At 46.5% G+C, this 23,471-nt stretch overlaps 1 protein-coding gene across 2 annotated transcripts in view; it reads right to left on the bottom strand.

Annotated features, from left to right (window-relative positions):
* The window catches only part of CHDH (choline dehydrogenase), a 33,148-nt gene extending 10,086 nt beyond the window's left edge, over window positions 1-23,062 (bottom strand). Inside the window, exons 1-7 of one of the 2 annotated variants that reach the window (XM_036737754.1) lie at window positions 22,841-23,010; window positions 12,704-12,784; window positions 7,621-7,728; window positions 6,424-7,146; window positions 4,620-4,771; window positions 2,107-2,236; window positions 65-199 (exon numbers count right to left, since the gene is read on the bottom strand). In XM_036737754.1, coding sequence (XP_036593649.1) covers window positions 65-199; window positions 2,107-2,236; window positions 4,620-4,771; window positions 6,424-7,146; window positions 7,621-7,639 — 1,159 coding nt within the window. In that variant the 5' untranslated portion in view covers window positions 7,640-7,728; window positions 12,704-12,784; window positions 22,841-23,010. Of the gene's footprint in view, window positions 1-64; window positions 200-2,106; window positions 2,237-4,619; window positions 4,772-6,423; window positions 7,147-7,620; window positions 7,729-12,703; window positions 12,785-22,840 lie in introns of both variants that reach the window. The other variant, XM_036737755.1, reaches the window with a different exon arrangement.
* Between the last annotated feature and the right edge of the window lie 409 nt (window positions 23,063-23,471).

Below are 23,471 nucleotides of genomic sequence, written 5' to 3'. Positions count from 1 at the left end.
GACCGCTCTGAAACCCAGGCATCCCCAACTCCCAGGGAGGAGATGAGCTGTGCCCCAAGCCCACCTGAAAATTTCCAGAGCCACTCCAGCCCAATGGCCATCTTCCGAATAGGCTTCTGGGCCGAGTACAGAGTGATGGGCTGAGTGCATTCCTGCTGGATGTACATCTCCAAATGGTCTTGCAGGTTCTGGCCAACACCTGAAGGAGGGTGGTGGGAGTAAAGAAAGGAGGACAAAAGTTATGAGGAGACTGGAGGTGGGATCCAGGACTGGCTCTGGGACCTGGAAGATGCCCTCATGGGACAGAAAGGGGAAATGAAGCCCAGAGAGGGAAAGAAAACCAGATGTGCTCCTGCAGGCGCCTCAGCACATCCAGTGGGGAGAAGATAGTGATTTCCATCCCCATCCCCAGGCAGGTCCCAAAGCACTGAGACTTTTGGGATGCCTCATTCTTTTACCAAGATGATTGGGTGAAATGATCTTTGCTGAGATTATGGCTCTTTAGGTGTTAGAAGGGAAAACTTGGCTGATTGTTTTCCAGGAATTAATTTTGCTTCAACTTCTCAGTGCACACCATTATTTTCTTAGCAAACAGCAAAGAGAAAATCTTTTTCATATCTGAAGTAGGGCCTCTAAACTCCAAAGTGTCTTCAGCTGTTGACTATGCTTCCTAATTATTTCTTTCTGAAATCCTGACTAGCTTCCAGTCACTTCAAAGCAGTTATTCCCCAACAGGAATAACCAGGGGATAAAAAAGCAGGCAGCCTGAGATTGGTTGTTTGAGACAGCCCAATAGTAGGTCATTCTTCTGGCATGCTCAACTGGAAGGGACCAAAGCAGAGGCTGAATGCCCTGATTACATGTCCTCTGGTGTAGGGGACTGACCAGAGGTCTGCTGCCATCTCTGTGATTCTGTAATCCCCCTTGATCCACAGTCTCTGGGACTAGAGTTGCTCCAAATTACACAGCGAATCACTGTTGCCTCCCTAGGAGCATTTACATCATAGAGGAAAACAGCCGGAGAGCAGAATTTTACTGTACTTCAAGCTCACCTAAGCCTGGGAATTAAAACACTGTAGGCTAAACTTAATAAAAATAATTAAATGAGTCTAGTAGGAATTATTTCGATACTTTATACTTCAGTACCAAACAAAGAATCATTTTTAGCTACTACTATTTTATTTCCATATCTTGAAAAGCTTTTTCTGGATACTGATGGGTAGGGCCATTCCAATAGACTGGAAGCTTGTTGAGGGAAGGGAGTATTATGTTCACTTTTGTATTCCCAGTGCCTGGTATGCAGTAGGTGTTTAATAATTGCTTGTTAGACTGAACTGAATTAAGATGAATTGAGGTCACGGGACTTATTTTGTCTTTTTGTCTCTGTTTTTGAGTACTGCGCCTGGTATGCAATAGGCGATCAATATGTGTTTACTCAAGTCAAGAAGCATTTATTAAATGCATACTCTGGGCCATGTACTAGAGATACAACAAACAGCTCTCGCTGTTAAGGAGGTGAGCCCTTCATCATGGACCAGCACAACCTCCTGACCAGGGCAGAGCCCAAGAAGATAGGCCCCCTTTCCAGGGTCAATGCTTCCTGCTTGTGGGATCTCCAAAGCTCCCCTAGGATTATGTGAGAGTAGACAGGGGGCCAAGAAGAGGCATGGATAATTTTCTCAAATGCCCTCCAATGGAGTAGGGGGCATCTCTTAATGGGGTCCTTTAGCCAATCACTGTCACCAAAAATCATAAGACCCTGTGATCCAGTGTGGTGCTCATCAGGAATCCCCCTCTACAACCAAATGGTCATCCAACTCTGGCTTGAGGTCATCTAAGGAGTGGCTACCACCACCGGAGGCAGCCCCATCCCATTATGGGATAGCCCTAATTGATAAGAAGTTTTTCTGGACACCAAGCTTGATCCTTCAATTTTGAAATTTTGCCCCATTGTTCCTGGCTCAACTCTCGGAGATCAGGCAGAACAAGGCTCATCCCTCTTTGAATGAGACCCTTCAGTTCTTGAAGAGAGCCATCATGGACCTCGGGAGTCTTCCCTGAATCTCATCTGGCAGGCCTATGCTCTATAGAGAAGGGGAAACATACCGGGAAGGTTACAAACAACAGGGATCCCGTGTTTTTTGAGGTCATCTGCATTCCCAATTCCAGACAGCATGAGCAGCTGGGGTGAGTTGATGGCTCCTCCACTCAGAATCACCTCTTTGCTAGCATAAACCTGGAAAATCATGACATGATTAGACACCAGGATCCCCACTCATTCAGTCATTTCAGCAAACATTTGGGAAGCAATCAGCAGGGGCAAACCCTGTAGCAGGTGTAAAGAAGAGAAGGACCCTCCCTCAAGGTGTTTACAATCCAGTGGGGATACAGAGCGAAGACACAGACTCTAGGATTGTAGGTAGGTGAACGTCCAGATTTTTTTTAAGTAGAAGGTACAGCACATTCTTCAAACCAAAGAGCTATACATAATACTTAACAAAAATGTTAGAGCAGATTATTAAAGGAGTGATCCACGGGCCTTCAACAAGGGAATCTAGGATCACTAGGAGCCAGTAAAGGTTCACTAATATCATGCCAGCTAACTTGACAGCTCTTTTGATGGGGCTCCTGGGCTGGTAAAACAGAAAAATTCCATAGATCCAGGACATGGGAATTTCCCACAATATTTTATAGACAAAATGGAGATATTGAGGACTGAATTATAGTATTAGAGAGGTGGATTTGGAATCAGTTGACCAAAGGGATTGATGCCAACCTGGAGGAACAGTTCTACTGAGAGGTGCTAATGGGTTCTGCTCTCGGCCCAGAGCCACTGATTGTTTTTCATCTGTGACATGAATTAAGGCATTGAAAAGAGGCTAATTAAATCTCAGGATGGCACAAAGCCAGATGATGCAGCTAATACACTGGTTGGTCATCGTTCTTCATTCTCAAAGAAGACCAAAATGACATCACTGTTAAGAGTCAAGTTACAGAGCATCCAGTTGTGTCTGATCAGACCAACATGAGCTCAGAATGTTTTATCACAGGTCGGGCCCAGAGCACAGCACCTTCTCTGATGTGGGCACACTACACCAGGCAGTCCTGTGCCAGTTTATCCCATGTCACACAATCATTCCAAAGTTCTCAGAGCCCTTGAGAGTGTCCTTGTATCACTTCTTCTGACCATCATGTAAAGACTTGCCCTGTGTGAGTTCTCCATAAGAGTCTTTTAGGCAAATGTACTGAACAATATGGCCAGCCCATCTGAGTTGCACTCTCTGAAGCAGAGTTTGAATGCTTGGCAGTTTAGTTCGAGTAAGGACCTCAGTGTCTGGTACCTTATCTTGCCAGGTGATCTTCAGAATCTCCCTAAGACAATTCAAATGGAAGCGATTCAGTTTCCTGGCACGGCGCTGGTAGACTGTCCAGGTTTCACAGGCACACAATGCAGTCCGCACCACGGCTCTGTAGACCTTCCGTTGGGTAGGCAGTCTAATGCCTCTCCTTTGCCCACTCTGGGGCAGCTCTCTTTGTTAGAAAGGACATCATGACATCCGGCCTAAGCCTCCTCTCTTCAACATCAATCTGCTCTCTGGATTGTGCCTTCTGGGACCAAGGAGAACAAACACCAGCCCTTCAGATACAGCCTTCCCATCCCAAGTCCTCTCTTCACCAGACTGATGTAGTGGAGAGATCAGGAATTAGAAGACTTGGGCTCAAATCCCCACCCCACCCCCTGACACTCACTCCTGGCATATCTGAGCATGTCATTGAGCCTGCTTAGGCCTTAACTTCCACATCTGTACAATGAGAAGGCTGGACGAGAGGCTCTGCAGCCCCATCTAGCTCCAGACCTGTGCTTCTGTTATTTCTCTGGGACTCAGTTTCTTCATATGTAAAATGGGAGGGGGGAGTTGAACCAGATGGCCTCTGATGTTCCCTAGATCAATAGTATTAGGAACCAAGCCTCATGTGGCCTGACGGTGATGCTTAATCAATATTTGTCTGGTTTGATTGAATAATGAAAGCATCAGGAAGGCCATTGACCCTTTGGGTACAGTTTGGACTTGGTTGACTCTGAGGGTGCCGCCAGTTCTGAGAATCTGTGATGCAAAGAGGTACAAGAAAAGGTTTCATGTGATGACAAGAGTCCTCAGGATCCAGTGCAGAACAAGAAGGGCCTTACCTGGGTCCTGACTGCTTCTAAACCTAACATACTTCCCAACTCGCCACACCCATTCCTCCATTTGAGGCCCTAAGAACCCCACCCCCTACCCGCCTTCCTTGTCCATGCTGCTTTCTCACCCCATCCCATGTTTGCATTGGAAGAGACCTTTGAGACCAAAGAACCCAAACTCCTCTCATCTAACAGATGAGGATACCAAACAGAGACACTGGGGCTGAAACCATGGCACCTCGAATGGGCAGAAGGAGTCTGCCTGACCTTGCCTGTGCTTTGAAGCATTCCAGCCTAGGACCAAAGGTCAAGAAGCTGGTGAATGAGTACCTGCCCCCGCTCCCTGCTCACTCGTACCTGCCAACCTGCCAACACCATGGCCGAGGAGCTGGTGGGCAAGTGAGCTTCCCCCTTGGCCCCACCAAAGGGGCACACTGACCTTTTTCTTCTGGCCACTCTGAATGTACTCCACGCCTATAGCTCTGGTCCTGTCAAACAGAATTCTGGTCACAAAGGTTCCAGATTCTGCTGTCAAATTGGGTCGGGTCAGGGCAGGACGGAGGTAAGCACTGGCAGTACTCCATCGAAGACCTGGGGGACAAAGCAGAATGGTGGCCTTGGTATGAACGAAATTCAACTTTCCTGTCACATACATGTAGGTCCAATTCTGTACCTCCCAATTCAAGGGGTAAATTATCACTTCTCTGTGGGCACTTGGCAATGGCACCTATGGCTCCAATCTAGAAGAACTGATTATGACCCAACCCTACCCCACCTCCCAGGTCCTTACATCAACTAAAAAGCCCATTGCCTAGGCAGTAATAGTGAGTGATACAAAAGGAGAGGCTGAGAGCTTGTCGGATCTGGAGGTAAAAAAACCTGGGTTCAAATTCTGCATACAACGGGTGACCAGCTGCCAAACTCTTCCCTTATCAGACCTCAGTTTTCTTCTCTGTGAAATGGGGTTAGCAATCCCTGAACTACCTACATCCTAGGGCAGCTGTGAGGCTCAGTGACTCAGTGCCTATCAAGGACTTTACAAGATGTAAAAGGGTTCCTGTGCCATCTGTTGTGACTTCTTGGAGAGAGGAAGAAAGTATTCTCCCTCTTGAGCTTTCTGTGGCCAGGGATCCCCAGGGCTTCTAAACCAGGGTGCCCTCAATTTGTTTTTAAGAATATCTGAGTAACCCTCTTTCAATGTAATTAATTTCCTTTGTAATACCATGTGTTTCAGACTATGATGAGTCTACAAGCTCCCCACACTGATGGCCCAAGGGTACAAAACAAAACAAAGGCTCAGAATTCTGGTTCTTGTCCCTGACTGGGCCCCAGCATGTGCTCCCACCTGAGGCAGAGGGAGGGAGAGCCTGTCCTGTGGAAGTTTTTTTAAAATCCTAAACTACCTGACAGGTCTCTAAGAAATAGGAGAGGCAGCCAGGGACAGTGTGGATTGGGTCCCAAACCTCAAGTGGGTTCAAGCCACTCACACACTAGCTGTGTGACCTTGGTTAAGTCACAGAACTTGAGGTGGGGGAGGTTCTTTATCTCTAAGATGAGATAATGTATCACCCAAAGCCCCGTATAACAGCAAACCTTCTCTGAATGTAGGATCTTTTGTTATCAAGATCAACTTGGCATAGTCATTGCCAAACCACAATGTCTTAGGGATGGAAGGAAACAGGACTAGAGAGGGAGCAGGGACACCAGGGACCTCAGTTCAGCTCCCCCAATACAGTGATGTGTAAGTCTATGATCATAACTACCCTCACCCAGAGACCATCTGACCCACTCCCTTCACCCTTCACTCCTTCACTATCTTCTTCTTCCTCAGCTATTATCCAAGACTGGTCTCTGCGGATCCCCCCTGAGAAGAGGGTTTGGGGTCCTGGATTAGGGGACTGAGGAAGGGGGCTGGCTGCCTCTGTCTTTTGGTCTTTGTTATTTCTCTTTCGAAGTTCATCTTTAATTAATTTATGCTATTTCTAGACAAACCAACAGGTCAACAAAATGGGTAATATTTTTACAAAAGTGAAAAAACCCAACCCACTGTCTGGCAAGCCTGTTCCCTTTTTTGGTCTCTAGTTTAGCCATGCATAAAACAGAGCTCAAATCACCCATCCTTCTGACCTCACAGAAGAGACAGGATGAGAGGAGGAGTGTGTGCAAAGCTTGGATCCAGTTAAAAGTGCCCCTTGACTAGGTGAGGGATGGTCTTGGTTCTGCTGATCCTGGCCCCCCTTTACCTTTGTAGATGGTCATGTCCATCCAGCCAAAGCCTTCCTGTTGGAAACCATTCATGTCCTCGGTGAAAGGGTAGCCTGCCTGCTGGGCTGCCTCCAGAAAGGCGTGGTGCAGGGGGTGGTTGCTCTTGCCCCTGGACACATACAGGGGGCCCTCCCCACCCCGGTACTGGTTAGGGCCCAGCTCATGAGTCTGGGCCTTGCGGAAATAAGGCAGACAGTGGTTGTAGTCCCAGCCCTCGGCTCCTTCCTCACTCCAGCGGTTGTAATCCTCCGCATGTCCTCGGACATAAACCATGGCATTGAGAGAAGAGGAGCCACCCCAGATGCGGCCCCGGGGCCAGTACATGACTCGCTGGTTCATGCCCTTCTGGGGGGTGGTATGGTAATACCAGTTGTACTTATTATCACAGAGGTTTGAGACCAGGGCAGCAGGCATGTGGACCTTCCATGTGAGTCGCTTACTGCCTAAGAAGATGTCTTTGGGTCCAGCCTCCAGGACCAGCACAGTGCTGTTGGTATCTTCTGATAGCCGGTGGCTCAGGACACAGCCAGCAGACCCAGCCCCGACGATGATATAGCTGTAGGTGTCTCTTTTCCCACCATTCAAAATGGCCTGATGGGCGAGCCTCACCAGCCCAGCCATAGGAGAGAGGCTCCACTTCTTAGAGGAGGCTCGGAGGAACAGAGACATGCTCCTCACCCGGAGCAGCAAAATCCTTTGCCCTAGAAGACACAATCCAATTGTAAAATGCTCAAAACATAATGAGAATATGGCAGCGGGGCAAGTCACCTGAAACTTAAGACCCTGGCCTGGCGTCTGGCATCTGGCCTCTGGAGGCAGTGTTACCATGTCATTCTCAGACTCCAACTCCACTGGCTCCCTCCCTATTAACTCTAGGATCAAATACAAATGCCTCTATTTGGCATTTAAAACTCTTTGTCTCCTGGCCCTGACTTTCCCTTCCAACTTTATTACTTCCCTTCTCACAACCCACAGTCTAGCCAAACTGGGCTTCTCATTGCTCTTTCTTGGGACACTCCATCTCCCACCTCCATGTCTTTGCTCTGGCTATGTGTCACTCCTGGAATGTTCTCCCACTCCACTTCTGCCTCTTCAAATTCCTAGTTTCCTCCAAGCACCAACTTCTCCATGAAGACCTTCTCTGGAGACAGATACCCTCCCCCCCCACAAGTTACCTTGTGGTTTTTTGCACATATCCACATGGATTCACCAGAGGTTTGCACAGAACTTGAGATGGGTGTAACAGCAGCACACCCTGAGGAAGCATTGCCATTGGCCTTCACCTTAAAGGGAATAAGAAGGGCCAAATGAGAATGCTCTCCCTGGGGATGCTTAGATCTCAGGTCTTCCAGGTCGTGTGCTCTATCCACTGAGTTACCCAGCTGCCACAAACAGGAGCTGGACCAGAGATATGCTGACTACACTGGGAAAAAACCAGACTGAATCCTTCAGGTCAGAAGACCACCAATTTAGAAAGGGCTGGAATGGATCTTCCCATCCAATCCCCCTCAGGTTACCAGATAATGGAAGGAAAGTTCTTCATAGAGCAAATATCTGAGATAAGTCTCTCAAGTCTTGTGAGCCTTGGACTCAAGGAAGTCAGAGGTTCTTCTAGGTAAGAATTTAACACAGTCTTTGTTTCAAAGCCACTTCCAGCCTATGTGCCCTGTGCATAAATAGCAGTTCCTGCCTGTCTCCCATCATTTCTGTCTGTACTCATCATCCATGTCCAGTCTATCCATCCACCAATCCATCCATCCACCAGTTGATCCATCTATCCACCAATCCATCCATCCATCAATTAGTCAATCCGTCTATCCACCAATCCATCCATCCATCCACCAGTTGATCCATCTATCCACCAATCCATCCATCCATCCATCCATCTGCCATCTGCACTGAATTCACACACAGCCAATAGTCATCTCTGCTCCCACTTCCAAAAATCAGCAAAGGGAAAAGAAGAAACCCAAGATTCTGGGTCATTGTCAGTATCATCATTTAATGTCTGACACTGCTAGAATGTTTTAGAATTGGCAAACCAACACAAAGTCACATGATTATATCAACAGATGCAGAAAATGCCTTTGACCAAGTACAGTGCTTACCTATGCTAAAATCCACCCCCTCCCCAAAAAAACCCAGCCATATATTGGCCATAGGATAAAAACCATATATCTAAAATCAAAAGCTCAAGTTATTTGCAATGGGGAAACAAGAGAAGTTTCCCCAATAAACACCTGACATGTGTATATCTCTTTCTCCCTGCTGTTATTTGATACAAAAAAATGCTAGCAATAGAAATAAGATATAAGAAAAATTAAAAGACAGGAACAGGCAGGCAAAACTGTCTTTTGTTGATGACATGATAGTCATCTTAGAAAACAGAGACAATTCAAAGCCTCAGGAAAGAAACAGGAACAAAATACCCCTTTCCCCAATCAGGAGTAGTGGGCAGAGAGTCAGCCACTGAACCAAGAGAACCTGGCCTCAAGCCCGTATAGCAGTAAGGCAAAATTTATGACCTTGGAGAGGACCATGGGCATGGTTCGGGATCTTGAAGTATAAGGAATTCTCTAGGTAGAAGGCAGAGGAAGTATAACATTTATTTGTCTAAGTAAATAAACTCCAGGGGATCAGATTCAAGGACCAATGCCCCCAATTTGTTCTTGTGGCAATAATATTCCAAAACCCATAAGCCCACCTCACTGTGGTAACAAGGAAATAACAAAATATCATAGCAAGGAACCAAGCTTCCCCTCCTTACAACAAGATCACTCACAAGTCTTCCCTGTCCTCCCTCAGCACTGTCTTTGGAAGCTCTGCTGACTCCGACTTCCTTGCTCTCCGCTACTCCCTCTTGTTCAGTACTCTCCGCTCTGCATTCTCAATGCTGGCTCTCTGCTTCCGAATCCTTCTGCTCTCTGCTGCTCCCAGTCCTGTTCGGTTCTGTTGCTCCCAGTTCTGGGCTCTCTTTTTATAGTCTTAGCCATCATCTGATTGACTAGAACTCAGTGCACATACCATTCGCTCTGGTCTGAGCAACTCCCCTTAGGGCCCTGGGGGCTTCACGCCCACATTGCCTCAGTACCTAATAATATAATATAATAGAGGTCTGGGGCCTACTTATGAACAAAGATATAATCAGGCCTTCCCACCTAGGCCCACCTGAGCCCTATTGAATGGGTGGGGAAGATGTTTGATCAGATTAGCACTACAATCCTGCCTCTGGTACTTCCTTACTGTGTGACCCTGGGCAAGTTTCTATTCACTCTGACACCTACTGTGTTCATGACTGGTCCATGCAATTTTTTTTTAAAAGATGACTATATTATTGAAATAAAAATACAGATTTAGTGCTATACCAATCAAACTACCCGGAGCCAGACCAAAATAAGAAAACTTCTCTATCTCAAGGAAAAAAAGGTCAAGAATTTCAGGGGAAAGAATAAAAGCAAAGAGGAGGAATGCTGGGGGAAGCGGTACTTCCTGACTTCAATTATACTATAAAGCAGTAATCCTCAAAGTTCTTTGGTGCCAGTTAAATGAGGTTGACCAGCAGAAATGACCACATAAGGAAGAATCAGGACGAACGGGGCTTAATAACCAACTGAATGTTCAATAAAGCAGAGAAGGTAAATGCTGGGGGAGGCATTCCCTATTTGGTGAGGACAGCCAGGAAAATTCGAAAGCAATGTGGCAGAAATTAGGTTTAAACCACCTCACACCATAGATCACAATCAACTCAAAAAGACACCTGAATACTAAGTCACATGATGGAAGAAGAAACTGCATCAGGCACCTTTCACACCTACGGTTGATGAGGGCGCAGTCTCTGGGAGCCCCCTTGAACTCTCCTTGAGTCTTCCAACTGGATCTGGCCTTCCCCTAAGGCCATGGGCCTTGCATTATCATTGGGCCCAAGTCTCTGCCTAAGCCTAGCCCTCTATTGTCTGTGATCTCCATGTAGCCTTCAGCTATTTCCCACCCTGGAGTCTGACCTCATCTCAGTCCCATCCAGCTCCTCCGTAGTCACCCCAGACCACCCCTCAATCCCTCCCACAATCTTTGTGTATATAATCTCCATCTTGCCTCCATGAAGGTGCTCTGAATATGGCCCGCTTGTGGAAACAGGCGTCACAAAGGGTGGGATTTCTTAAGACAACCCATTATGGCAAACCCTTAATAAACTTTGTCTTTTCCCCTGGCTGAGAAGGCTTCAGTCGAATTCTTTCAGCAGGACCCGGCATGTCAGTACTTTGGGGTGTCGAGCATCCCTCAACGCCAAACCTCTTCATGGTGATGGAGAGAGCTCTTGACCAAACAAGACAGGGGATCATGAAAGAGAAAACTACATGAAACTGGCATTTGCACTAACAAAATCAATACAAGCAGGATAAGAAGGGTTCCTGTTTATTGTGGGGCAGGGGAGGGGGGATCCGTACATCAAATGTCCCTGATGAGGGCCTGATATCCAAGATCTACAGGGAATTTGGGAATACACAAGACAAAGAGCCATCCCCTAATAGAGAGCTAGATTCTCAAAAGAAGCATTACAGCCGATTATAATAACCTTATGAAACATCGCTCCAAGTCACTAACGGTAGGAGAAATGCAAAAGACACCTTTGATATTTCACTTCCCACTGTTAAACCTGAAAGTTTGGTTGAAGGAAACAACAGAGGTAGGTGATAGAAACATCCATGTTGTTTATTATTTTCCCTTAAAGCATAGCGAAGCTAGCTTACTTGTACGTACAAGGAGTCAGAGTATAAACTCTGGCTGCCTGAACAAAGCAGTGAGAAAACTTATATACGTTATTTTAGCAGACCTAGCAAGCCTGTATGACCTCATTTTTTATGACCCCCATGTATGTTTAACCATGATACAAGAAGAGGATTTTCCTTAATGGAATAGAGTTGTAAAGGATGGTGACAAAAGTCAGTTGAAACTACAGCCCAGCATCTCTGTGTCTCATTACATTCCATAACATAGTATATACCTGTAGAATATTAAGCGAGGTAATCTCTCTTGGGGTTAGGGTAACGTCCTTAATGATCCGGCCTTGTTGACAGAGGTAAGGGTATTGCCTGAGCAAACTTTTAGAGAGAACAAAGAAGCCCAGGTCCTGGATCTTCACCCAGTTACTCATTAATGGAGGCTCTGGGTCTACTAGAAATTAAAAATGATATAAAATGGTATAATATTTCCCATACCACTTAGCAAGTTAGCAAAGATGACCAAAGATGGAAAAAGAAGAGCAAAAAGAAATAAAAACAGGAGCAAGAATAATAATTTAAGGAAACTCAAGAAATATTAGAAAAGGCAGAGAAAGTGCAGGAAGAAAGTGGAAAACTGTGGGAAAAGTCCAGGATCAAATAAAATTCAGCAAGGCTAATGGCAGGCACCAAATGTAACTTAAATAAGAAGAAATGGAAAAAAAGAACCCACAAGTCTAATCATGATAACCTTAAATGTGAATGGGTTAAAACTCCCAATAAAAATGAAAGAGAATGGCATATTGAATAAGAAACGCACTCCCAACAATCTGATATATAATAAACCCACATTTTAAAAGTAAATAAATCTCTAGAATGAAAACAATGGACCAGGACAAAATTTATAATGTCAGACAGATTCCAAACAATCAAGAGTTACAATGATAATTTTAGATGAGGCAACAATAAAAATTTGTGACAAGAAAAAAAGGGAAACTATACTGTGCTTAAAGGAAAATGAAACAATGTTATTAAGTACACATGTATATCAAAAGACATAGCAACCACATTCACATGGGAAAATTGAACTGAATTGCAAAAAATATTTAGGTAATAATAGTAGAAGACTAATGCTCCTTTGTCAGAACTAAATAAATTGAAAAGAAAGATAAGCAAAAAGAAAACCCCTGAATTAAATATACTGTTGGAAAAATTAGGTTTCAAATACATGGTATTTGAATGGGAATATTATATATACATACAGACAGACAGACACACATACACACATTTCATCACATAGTACTTCAAAAAGTCTATTTTCTAGGGGATAAAACATCATATATAAAATTAAAGAGGCAGAAAAGTATATCATTTATAGATTGTAATTCAATAAAAACAGTATTTAATACAGAAAACACAAGGAAGATACAGAACTAAATGGAAACTAAGTGACAATGCCTTAAACAGTGAGTATATTTAAAGAACATATCATAAAACAATTGCAAACTATGTAAAAGAGAGGAACGATAAGAAAACATACCAGAATTTAGGGAGGCCACTAAAGCAGTTCTTGGAGGAAAACTACCCTCTCTGAAAACCTGTTGGCTGCCTTTCTCTGAATCTAGAAGGTAACAAAATGGGAAAAAAAAATAGGATTAATGAACTGACTGTGCAATTAAAACAACTAGAAAAGAAATTAAACACAAAAAAGAACAAAAAGAAATCTTGAAAATTGGGAGAAATTGATTAAAGAGAAAACAAAAAGACAATTAAAATGATAAAACCCAGAACTATTTTTAAAAAATCAATAAACCATTAGCTTACTTGTTTTAAAAGGAGGAAAACTGAATTATGAAAATTACACACGCGCGCACGCACACACACACACACACACACACAGAGGCTCTCCCATTAAAATGCAGGTTTTTTGAGGGCAAGACTTGTTTTTTCTTTTTTCTTTGGATCGTCAGCATTTAGCATAATGTCTGACACGTAACAAAAGTTAATAAGTGGTTGCTGACTGACTGGTCTAGTTGATTTCACAAGTAAATTTTATCAAATGATTGAAGAAAAATGAATGCCTGTTACAAAAATTATTCTCAGTAATTGAGAGACTACCAAACTCTTTTGACAAGGCTAAAAGAGCTATATGCCAATCTCCCTCACAAATATGGATGCAAAAATTTAAATAAGAACTTAGCAAAATGATTTCATCGACATATAAAAAAACACTCATTTTGACCAAGATGGATTTATCCGGGGAATACAAAAAAGGCTCAACCTTCAGAAAATAATTACCATAATTAGTCACGTAAACAAGAATAATACAGTAAGGTCATTAGACACACAACAGCCTATGACAAAATGTAGCACTTTATGTTTAAGTGATTACCTTGAAACAAACAGGTATGGAAAGGCCCTTATTTAATATGCTCCAAAGAACATGTATAAAACCAAGAGTTAATATTTGCACAGCACTGGAGGCCTTTCCAGTGAATACAGTGGTACAGTAGGAATGCTTCCTTTCCTCACTGCTATTTGACAATTCTAGAAGCGTTGTTGATAAGTAATACGACAAAATAAAATTAAAAATACAAAGGATGGAAAAAAGACAAAACCATCCCTATACGAGGGTGGTCCAATCATTTACTTAGACAAGCCTAGAGAATTAGTTAAATGAAAACTAAAACCACCAGATCAAAAGCAGACAACGAACAGCTTCAGGAAAGCAGCAGGTTACAGAACAAATCACGAAATCATCACTATCCGCAGAGTACTTCCAGAATCAGAGAAAAGGGACGGAAATGAGACATTCCATTCCAATTAACTACAAGATACACTAGGATTAAGAAACAACTATAAAATACTCTTTATGGAAATTCAGGGGGAAAATAATTGGAAATATCATCATTGTTCATGGCTGGACTACCCCAAAATGATAAAAAAAAATGCCTATACCATACAAATGAATTAATGGCTTGGGTGCCATGCCAATCAAGTGGCCAAGGGGGTTACTTTATACTAAACAATAACAAAATTCCCTTAGAGGAACTAAAGGACTGTGATCCAAAAGGAAAATATGAAAAAAAGCAAGAGCAAAGTTAAAAAACAAAAAAGGAGGTCACTGGAATGGATCAGATAAGGATGGCAAACAAGCCAGCATTTGATCAGCCCAAGCACATATTACTGGGAGAAGGACTTCCTTCTCTGAAGGAAGAACCAGGAAAAGTGGGGAGGACATTGGCAGAAGAGAGGGTGATGCCAATTTATTTCCTCCATAGGTCATAGTGAGCTCTAAGTGGGCATGATGGGGTGCTACATTTAAAGTTGGGAACACCTGAGCTTGGACACTTCATAAACTATATGAACTTGGACAAGTCCCTTTACTTTTGTGCCTCGGTTTCCTTAAATGGAACATAAGAGATAAAATAGACAATTCTAATGACATAAAATCCAAAGGTTTTTGAGTGAACAAAATCAACAGAGCTGGAGTGAGAGGAGAAACTGCTGAGTGGGGAAATTTTCTGCATGAAAGATTTCGGATAAAAATCTAATCCTAAGACATAAAGAGAATTGGCCATTTCCTAACAAATAAAATGGTCCAAGATGCATGCAGTTTGGTTTTTTATCTAATTTTTACAGTTGTCTTTATCAAAGGCATACAGGAGAGAAAGAAGCAGTCTCAAAGCCAGAAGGTCTTGGGTTCAAGTCTCTGTGCTCTGGCCATCTCTCTAAGACTACGTTGTAGAGAAAGGGCCAACCTGTATTCACAGAAAGTGTTTTCTCTCTGGAGGAGATCCCTATACCAAAGAAATCTCATCTAGTTCTCAGCATTATCCCATTTCTTTACATTAATTTCCAAATATATTCTTCCCCCTCAAAAAATCAAAGCTGTTTAACCAAACCAGCCAGTACATTAACCATCTCTCATAGTAGAGGCACTATTCCAAACCCATAGTCCCCCACCTCTGCAAATTGAGGACAACAAACCCCCTACACACCCTGAAAAGCATATCCCTATGCCAGCAATATTTGGGGCAGAAGGTAGGTAAGATTCTAGTCTGGTGCCTTCTCAGAGACTGGAGAAAAGAGTGCCCATTCCTGGGCATGCTGAATACCATCCCTGCAGGCACTGCCCCAGGCTGCTCTCCTCCTCTCAGACATGCCATCAGATCTTTGCTTTCTAGGATTTCAGAAAGCCAAGCATCTATATGCCAGGCAATCCATTGAAACTGGCATCTCTTACAGCACACAAACACACACATCCTACCCAAATAACATGAGGAAGGCCAGAACACTGCTTGGACCTTTTGGGGCAGAAAATCCAAGTACTGAGAACATCCCCCAAGGAGGCAAAGGCAGAAAGGTCCCATATAAAGCAAACCATTAAAAGCAGCACATTTTGTAGTGGAAAACAAAGTGGGTGCCCATCAGTTGGGGAATAGATGAACAAATAGTGGCATGTTAACAGAACAAGACTGTGTTGTAAGTAACAACAAATGGAAAATATTCAGATAAAATAAGGGGAAAACTTGTAGGCATTAATGCAAAGTGAAATAAATAGAACCAAGAGAATGAAAAACTTTTTATCTCTGTGGAGACAGTTGAGATGCCATGGGAATGAAGTGGTGCATGTACATGATGTCAGCCAGTCTCTTTGATGGTCACTTCTGCTGATGTTTTTCTTTGTGACAAAGGAGTGTTCAATATATGGATGGAGGGTGTTATATGTAGTTTCAAAGCAAACTTTTTTATTAATCATCTACTTGTTCCAGGAAATCTTCTATACAGATCAAAAGGGAATACACTTTGTCCTCGAGAAGCTGACATTGTATTTGTTTTCCAGTCATTTTTCAGTTGTATCTGACTCTTCACGACCCCATTTGGGGTTTTCTTGGTGAAGAGACAGGAGTGATTTGCCATTTCTTTCTCCAGCTCATTTTACAGATGAGGAAACTGAGGCAAACAGGGTTTAAATGACTTGCTCAGTGTTACCCAGCTAGTTGTCTGAGGCCATATTTTAACTCAGATCTTTCTGACCCTAGACCCAGTGCTCTATCCACTGTGCCACCTAGCTGCCTTACATTATATAGGGGGAAGGAAATAAATACAGGGCTTTTTCTATCCATATTAAGGATGATAGACTTTGGGTCAGGAAAAGCCCGAGTTCAAATCCCAACTCCAACACATACTACCTTTGTGGTCCTGACAACGAGGGATGGTTAGAGATAGTTGGCTTGTTTCACTGGTGACCACAGAACATGAGCCCTCAGCTCCCCCAAGCTCCTTGTTTGGCTCAGGGGAGATCTGAACAAAAAATGATAGCGCCTTGTGATCTGGGCTGGAGAGAGCTCCCACAGACATGGCAGATTCACTGGGGGCTCTGAGCATCCTTATTTGCCTGCAAGGTTCAGCCCAAGTGTGTCCTGTCTCTCCCTCCCTCCTTCCCTCTCCTTTCTATCCCTCTGTCTCTTCTTCCTCTCTTTCTCTTTCCCCCCATCACGTGTCTCCTCTTCCTCTTTCCCATCTTTTCCTCTCCTCTCCATCTCTTCTTCTCTCCCTCTTTTCATCTCCTCTCCCACTCCATCTCTTCTCTCTCCCCTCCCCCTCCATCTCTTCTCCCTCTTTCCCCCTCCTCTCTCACTCCATCTCTTCCCTCTCCCTCTTTTCATCTCTTCCACTCCATCTTCTTTTCTCTCTCCCATCTCTCCTCTCCCCTCCTCTTCTCCATCTCTCCCTCTTTTCCCTTCCTCTCCCACTCCATCTCCTATCTCTCTCCTCTCCCCTCCTCCTCTTCTCCCTCTCTCCCTTTTTTCCCCTCCTCTCTCCTCCCTCTTTTCCTCTCCTCTCCCACTCTGTCCCTTCCCTCTCCCTCTTTTCATCTCTCCACTCCACCTTTTCTCTCCTCTCCTCTCCCCTCCTCTTCTCCTTCTCCCTTCTTTTCCCCTCCTCTCCCACTCCATCCCTTTTATCTCTCTCCTCTGTCTCTCCTCTCTCTCTCCCATCTTTTCCCCTCCTCTCCCTCTTTTCATCGCTCCCACTCCATCTTCTTTTTCCTCTCTCCTGACTCACCTCTCCTCTCCCCTCCTCTTCTCTCTCCGTCTCTCCCCTCCCCCTCCATCTCTCCTCCTTCTTTCCCTCTTTCTCTCCCCTCTATCTTTCCTCTCTCTCTCTCCCCACCTCTGTCTCTCCTCTTTCAATCTGTCTCTTCCTAAGCCACTTTATAGTACAAGCGAGGCTTCACCCATATACTTTGTTGAAGTACAGCTGAATACTGCAGCTCACAACGCAGACAACAGTGGCTTTGTTTCTTTGCAGTTCTCCTGTGGGCCAGAGTGGCGAAGGCTTGCTCAGAGCCTTCCGTGTCCTTCACCAGGGCTGACACTCCTGGCAGGAGCCACTGGCCACCCATGAAATGATTGGAATGGGGCAGCATTTCTCAAGTCCCGTAGGTGGTCTCCAGCTGGACACAGCCCTACTCACCAGGATTGTGGCAGGGGTGGGGGACCCAATATAAGTCCCACCGCCTTATTATGTACATGAGGAAATGGGCTCTGAGGTGAAGTGACTTGTTTCTCTCTCCCCGCCCCGCCCCCCAAAGAATATCAGGGCAGAATCCTATTAGAGCCAGAAAGGACCTCAGAGTCCAGCCCCCTCATTTTAGAGATGGGGAAACTGAGACCCAGTGCAGTGACCAGTCAAGGTCACCCAGGTACTATGTGGCACAGCTGTGATTCTGACCCTTCCAAATTCAGGGGTTTTCCCTGACCCTATGCTATTTCTCCAAAGAGAATCCCTTCTCTCCCAGGGATTGGGGACTCAATGAACAGCTGGTCCAGGGCCTGTCTTCCCCAAAATGTGGTCTTGCAGTTTGAGATGCTCAGTCCCTGCAGAAGACAATGATTCCACTGAGGGCTACATTTGGGCAGGAGCCTGTGGCCTGGGAAATATTTGGAGAAGGAACAAAATGGAAAATTCCTCCTGGGAGGGCAGCCTGAGCCCAGGTGGAGGCCCAGAGTCTCTGGTCAGCTAAAAAGTTTCTGTGGGGAAATGCTCTCTCTCCTCAGAGTCTAGTTTGTTTTTGGCTGGCTCCAACCCAAAGCAGTGTCTACTGGGTAGAAAGGCAATCCCTGGGCCGTGTCCTTGGCCCTGGGGGCTGGCAAGACTCATACCAGGATGCACGCCTAGCTGCCCTTCCCAAAGGAGAGAAGCAGGCTATGGGACTGACCCAGGGTTTCTTCTTGTGAAACAAGAAAACCTTCCCTTCTCCAAAGTGGGGGAGGAAAATGGGAAGAAGAGCTATTGGTCAAAGCGCCAGCCAGAGGCAGGAAGACCTGGCAAGTCGCTTCCCCCTCTGGGCCTTGGTTTCCCCATCTGTAAAATGAGAGGTTTGGACACTAAAGGCCCTTTCAGCTCTGATTCTAGACTAGGGTTCACATCCTGGCTTTGCTTCTTACTGCCTGTGTGACCTTGTCATTCTGAGCCTGACTTTCCCCTTCCATAAAATAAGGAGGTTGAATTGGTCCCTTCTGTCACTAGCTGTGTGGCCTTGAGCAGATTCCTATTCCCTCATCTATAAAAACTTAGCTGACCTTCAAAGCCCAGCTCTGTGACTCTATGAGCACAGGAAGGAAAAACGTCCTCAGGTCCTGTCCCCTTGCCTCTGACAGTCCCCATGATGCTCCCCAGAGTGATAGTCCTTTGCCTGGGGTTTCTGAGCAGCCAGATGCCTATGGGCACACCTGGCTGGTTGAAATATAGCTGGGGGGAGGCTGGATGCTGATGGGGGAGTCCCAGAGGCAGGTTAATTCAGAGAAGAACTTTGATCATCCCCTCCCTCCTAAGCCCTCTCCCTCCCCTTCCCTCCTTACTCATGCCCACCCAACCTGTCCCAAGCACCTTGAGGGCAGGAATTCTGTTTCACTACTGTCTCTGTATGAGCCGTGCCAGGCATGAAATAGGTAATCACTGAAGGGTTGTGGAGTGATCTATGACCCACCCACCCACCCCCAACTCCCTACAATGAGATTAAGCTCTTTGAGGGCAAGGAATTCTTTTGTCACAGTGCACACAGAAGGGGCTTAATAAATGCTTGTTAATTGACTGAACCCTTCCTGAAGGTCTGCTCTACCTGGCTAGGGGTATCTGAGTTCCTTTGGAATGTGGGAAGGCCAAATTCTCCTGGGCAAACAGCTCTCTGACTGACCCACTTTCTATTCTGAAGAATAATGACTTGTGTGTTTGCCCTTGAGCTAAAATCCAATCCCCGTGTGATTGATGAATATTTTCCTTCCGGGAATTTGCTAAAATGCAAACTCCTGCTTTCCAAGAAAGACCCAGATAGAGAAGCATTGGGTCCAATCTGCCAAGATGCCATTGCCAGGGCTGGCTGAGAAATGCCAAGGCCAGGAGACCCTAGGAATCCCTGTGTGAGATATGTGGGTCCATCATCGAAGTGGGGCAGTGAGGGACTCAGAGGACAGCAATAGCTCTGGAGGGAAGAGGTGAGTCTGGCCAGCACTGCTGCCTTGGGGCCCTCCCAGGTGAGGCTCTTCATCTCTTATCTTAGGTCCTTCTCATGGCCTTCCTCTCTCCAGTCTGTCTCCCTCTCCAACCCATCCTTCACACCAAGTAGTCTTCTTAATGCACAGATAATGCTGTGTGCATTATCTGCCTATGAAATGGACTCCTGTTCCTGGCATTCAAGGTTCCAGAAGCCATATCAAGTTCCTCTCTTCATGAACTCGCCATTGAGGTCAATCTAGACTACTCTGTGCCCCCCATTCTCATCCCATCCTCTTTGGTCCCTGAGTCCGTGTTCACACACCCATCCTGGCCTGGAACAAAAACAGAATATCAGAGCTGCAGGGACCTCAGCAACTGCCCGACCCATGAAAGAATCCCAGTAGTCATCTGGCCTCTGTCTCAAGCCCTCCGTTGAAGGGGAGTTCAGCATCTCAGGAGGCAGGTGGCCCATGGTCCTCTGGGACAGCTCTCCAATTGTTCAGTTTTTCATGAATCCCAGCCTCAATTTGGTTGTTCCTGGTTCTGTCCCCTAGGGCCACAAAGGATCCCTTAGCCACAAGACAGCCCTAGCCCTCCTCAGAACCCTCTCCAGCTTATCATGATCCTTCTTAGAGCCCTGGTGCACAGAATTGGGCCCAAGACTACAGATGAGGTTCAACCGGGACCAAGGATAGCAAGGCTAAGAATTCTCTGTTCCTGGGAGCTGTGCCTCTCACTGAAGCCCAAGGCAGAATTCTCCTTCAGCTGTCACAGCTCATGCTGATTCAGCTTGCAGTCCATTAAGACCCCTGGATCATTTTTTTAGACAAATTGCTGCCTGATCTGGTCTTCACCAACTTGTGCCTATGGAAGCTGATTTTTTTTAAACCCGGGTGGAAAACTGGATCCTTTGTGAATTTTCAGCCCCATGCTCTACAGCAACTTTTAAGTCTTTGGGCATCCTGATGTGATACCTGAGTAGCCAGCTATTGCTAGAAAAACCCTGCCCCAGCCCCTAATTGCAAACCTCAGTCTGCATAAAAAACAGACTGAGTTCCTGCCATTTGGTGAGTGTCCTGGGCCCCAAGACTTTTCCAAGGAATGTAAGCAAATTTCCAGGAAAAGCCTAATGCCTAATGATCTTCCTTTGTCTAACTGAGTGGGCTCAGGGATGTCTCTATCTTATGTCAACAGACTGAGCTGGAACATCCCTTGGCCTGTCTGTGGCCATTAAGGATGAAAGCCTCAGCCCTAGACATTATCTTGGATTATATGACTTTTGCCTTATCTTGAGCATACCATGTTGTGGGAAGTTATGGCAAGTTGGACACAGAGATCCTGGGTTGTAATTTCAGTTGACACTTTGTCAGCTATCCGATATGTTGTATTTACAATCTATTCAGGAGGTTCCTCTTATTGTATCATGGTCATAAAAAGTTAAATAACACAGGCATGCTGAGTCTGCAAAATGACAATTAACTACTGTACCCTGTACTCTCTATAAAAACTACACTTCCACTTCTATGGGACACCGTTTTGATTTGGGCAGATCTAATTGCCCCTAACGGTCGCCGGCTAATAAACTTCTCCATTTAAAACTTATACTCTGTGGCGTGTCTTACTCGCTGTCAGTACAACACTGACACATCCCTCCCAGCTGGGAGCCATCTTCAAATGAGATAAGTCTGCTATATGTGCTGAAGCCTGAGCCCCTGGGCACCTCAATGGAGATGCCCTGCCAAGGTGACCCTTAACCATTAACTCTTTGGACCCAGCCAGTCAACAACCTGTTGCACCAGTCCCATTTTCCATGATCTTTCAAACATTACTGACTCCCCCAAATCTTGCACTGCTGAAATCATTCCCATCCTTTAAGCATCAGGGGCCACCTTCTCCAGGAAGTATCCCTGATACCTCCCAGTATTCCAGATGAGCCTTATCTCTTCCTTCCAAATTTGCATAGCAGGTAGGCAGGACTACTTGGTGTATGACTTGTGTGTAAATAAGTGACCAGTCCTGGTCCTCAGTTTCCTCATGTACTAAAGAAAAAAGGGAACCTGGGTCCTGTTTCTTTCACAAGGCTCTTGTAAGAGGCAGTTGAGCATGAACTTGAACCTGGGTCTTCCCTGACTCTGAGGCTCTCTTGGCCTGGGTGGGGGAGGTGTCCAGTAATGGCTCAAGTAGGAGGTGTCCTTTGGTCTGAGCTGTGAATGTCCATCTCTGGGTGTCAGTTTGCCCATCTGTAAAGCGAGGGGGATGGTCCCCTTCAACCCTAATAACACCAAGGAGTTTTATCTGGCCCTTAAAAGCCTTTCTTGGAGCGATCACTTGAGTTATCTCCTTGGACCCTCCCAACACTATGACCGCCATTTCAAGAGGCACAAAACTGGCAGCGTCTGCGGCGCCATTGATTGGCGGACCTTCCTAGCTCCAAGTGCAGCTCCCTCCCCCATCCCCTGAACGCCAAACTAATTGTCCCAAAGGCCAACCTCTGCCAACAAGCACAGGTGTTCGTCCATTTCAAGGAATCTCAAAGCGATTTCGGTAACTTGGGTTTGCAAGCACCTTGGCGGGGTGGGGCGGGGCGGGGCGACTAGTACTGGCTTCGAGCCAAGGACTCACCGGCTGGGGACTGGGCTCTAATGGGCACTTTCCTTCTCCAAAGAGAAATGTGCTCGCCCCCGCTGAGCTGGCCTAGGGCCAAGGACAGTTGGAGACGCTTTCTCACCAAACCCGCCCAGGGAACAAGCATTTATTAACTACTTGCTCTATGCCAGGCATCGGGCTAAGGGCTTTAAAAATTTTATCTCCTGTGATGAGGGCAGGCGACCCGGAAGGCGGCAGGGCCACAAGACTGGCATCGGACTGCCCTCCTCTTCCCTTTCTGTGCCTGGCCCTGGCACAAATTACAACTGGAGAAAGGGTCCAGGTTAGCGAGTCCCGGGGGACGTTTTGGGAGGTGCTGCCCCGCCTCCACCCCCGCCAGGCTCCTCTCCTCTTCCAGTTTCCTTCCCTCCCCCTTCCTGCCAGGGAACCCCTACCCCAGAGCCCCTTTCCCTGCCAGGCCCCACCTCTTCCTCTCTCCTCCCCTCCCCCGGTGCCGGGGCACCCTTTCCCCCAGTTCCCCTCCTGCCAGTCCCCCTCTCTCCCTCTCTTATGCCCCAGCCCTCACCGCGGTCTCCCAGCCAGCCGGCTCCGTCAGGCCAGCGCTCCTGGCTCCCAGCTGGACTCTTCTGCAGACAGTCCCGGAGGCCGAGCGCGGATGGGCCGGGCAGGGGGCGGGTCCGTCCGGGCTAAACTTTAACGGCTGCGCCCGCGCGGGCCGCTCCCCACCCCCACTCTGGGGGCCCGCCAGGCACCGCCCCTCCCCCCGTCTCCTAGGCCCAGGAAGGACAAAGGGTAGCCCGCCGGCGGCCGAACGCGGCGTCCCATTACTCCTCGCGGCACCCTCATTCCCCCCCACCGCGCCTTGAGCGCTGAGTTCGGATTCGAGCCCGTCGTTGCTCTACGCAACCCAAGCGAGGCATGGACCTGGGCTGCGAGGGCCCTTGGGAGCCGTCGAGGCCGCCCCAACCACCCGCCTCGTTTTACATAACAGTAACCTTTAGGCTCAGGGAGGTCATGCACACCTGAGTGCGCACCTGGATGCCAGCCAGGGGGCTGAGGGCGCAGTGCTGGCACGCCTGCCCCGGGCCCGGGCCCCAGGACAGGGTTCAGAGCTCCCGCCCCGCCCAGCCCAGTCCGGCCCAACCCCGTGGGCAGGGCCACGGGAGGGCGGGGTCCTGGGCGGGGCCGGGAAGCCG

The sequence above is a fragment of the Trichosurus vulpecula genome, chromosome 9 (assembly GCF_011100635.1).
Source record: "Trichosurus vulpecula isolate mTriVul1 chromosome 9, mTriVul1.pri, whole genome shotgun sequence".
In the NCBI taxonomy this organism is placed as follows: Eukaryota; Metazoa; Chordata; class Mammalia; order Diprotodontia; family Phalangeridae; genus Trichosurus; species Trichosurus vulpecula.
Note: the sequence above shows the minus strand (reverse complement) of the source record. Positions and strands in the feature narration are given on the sequence as shown.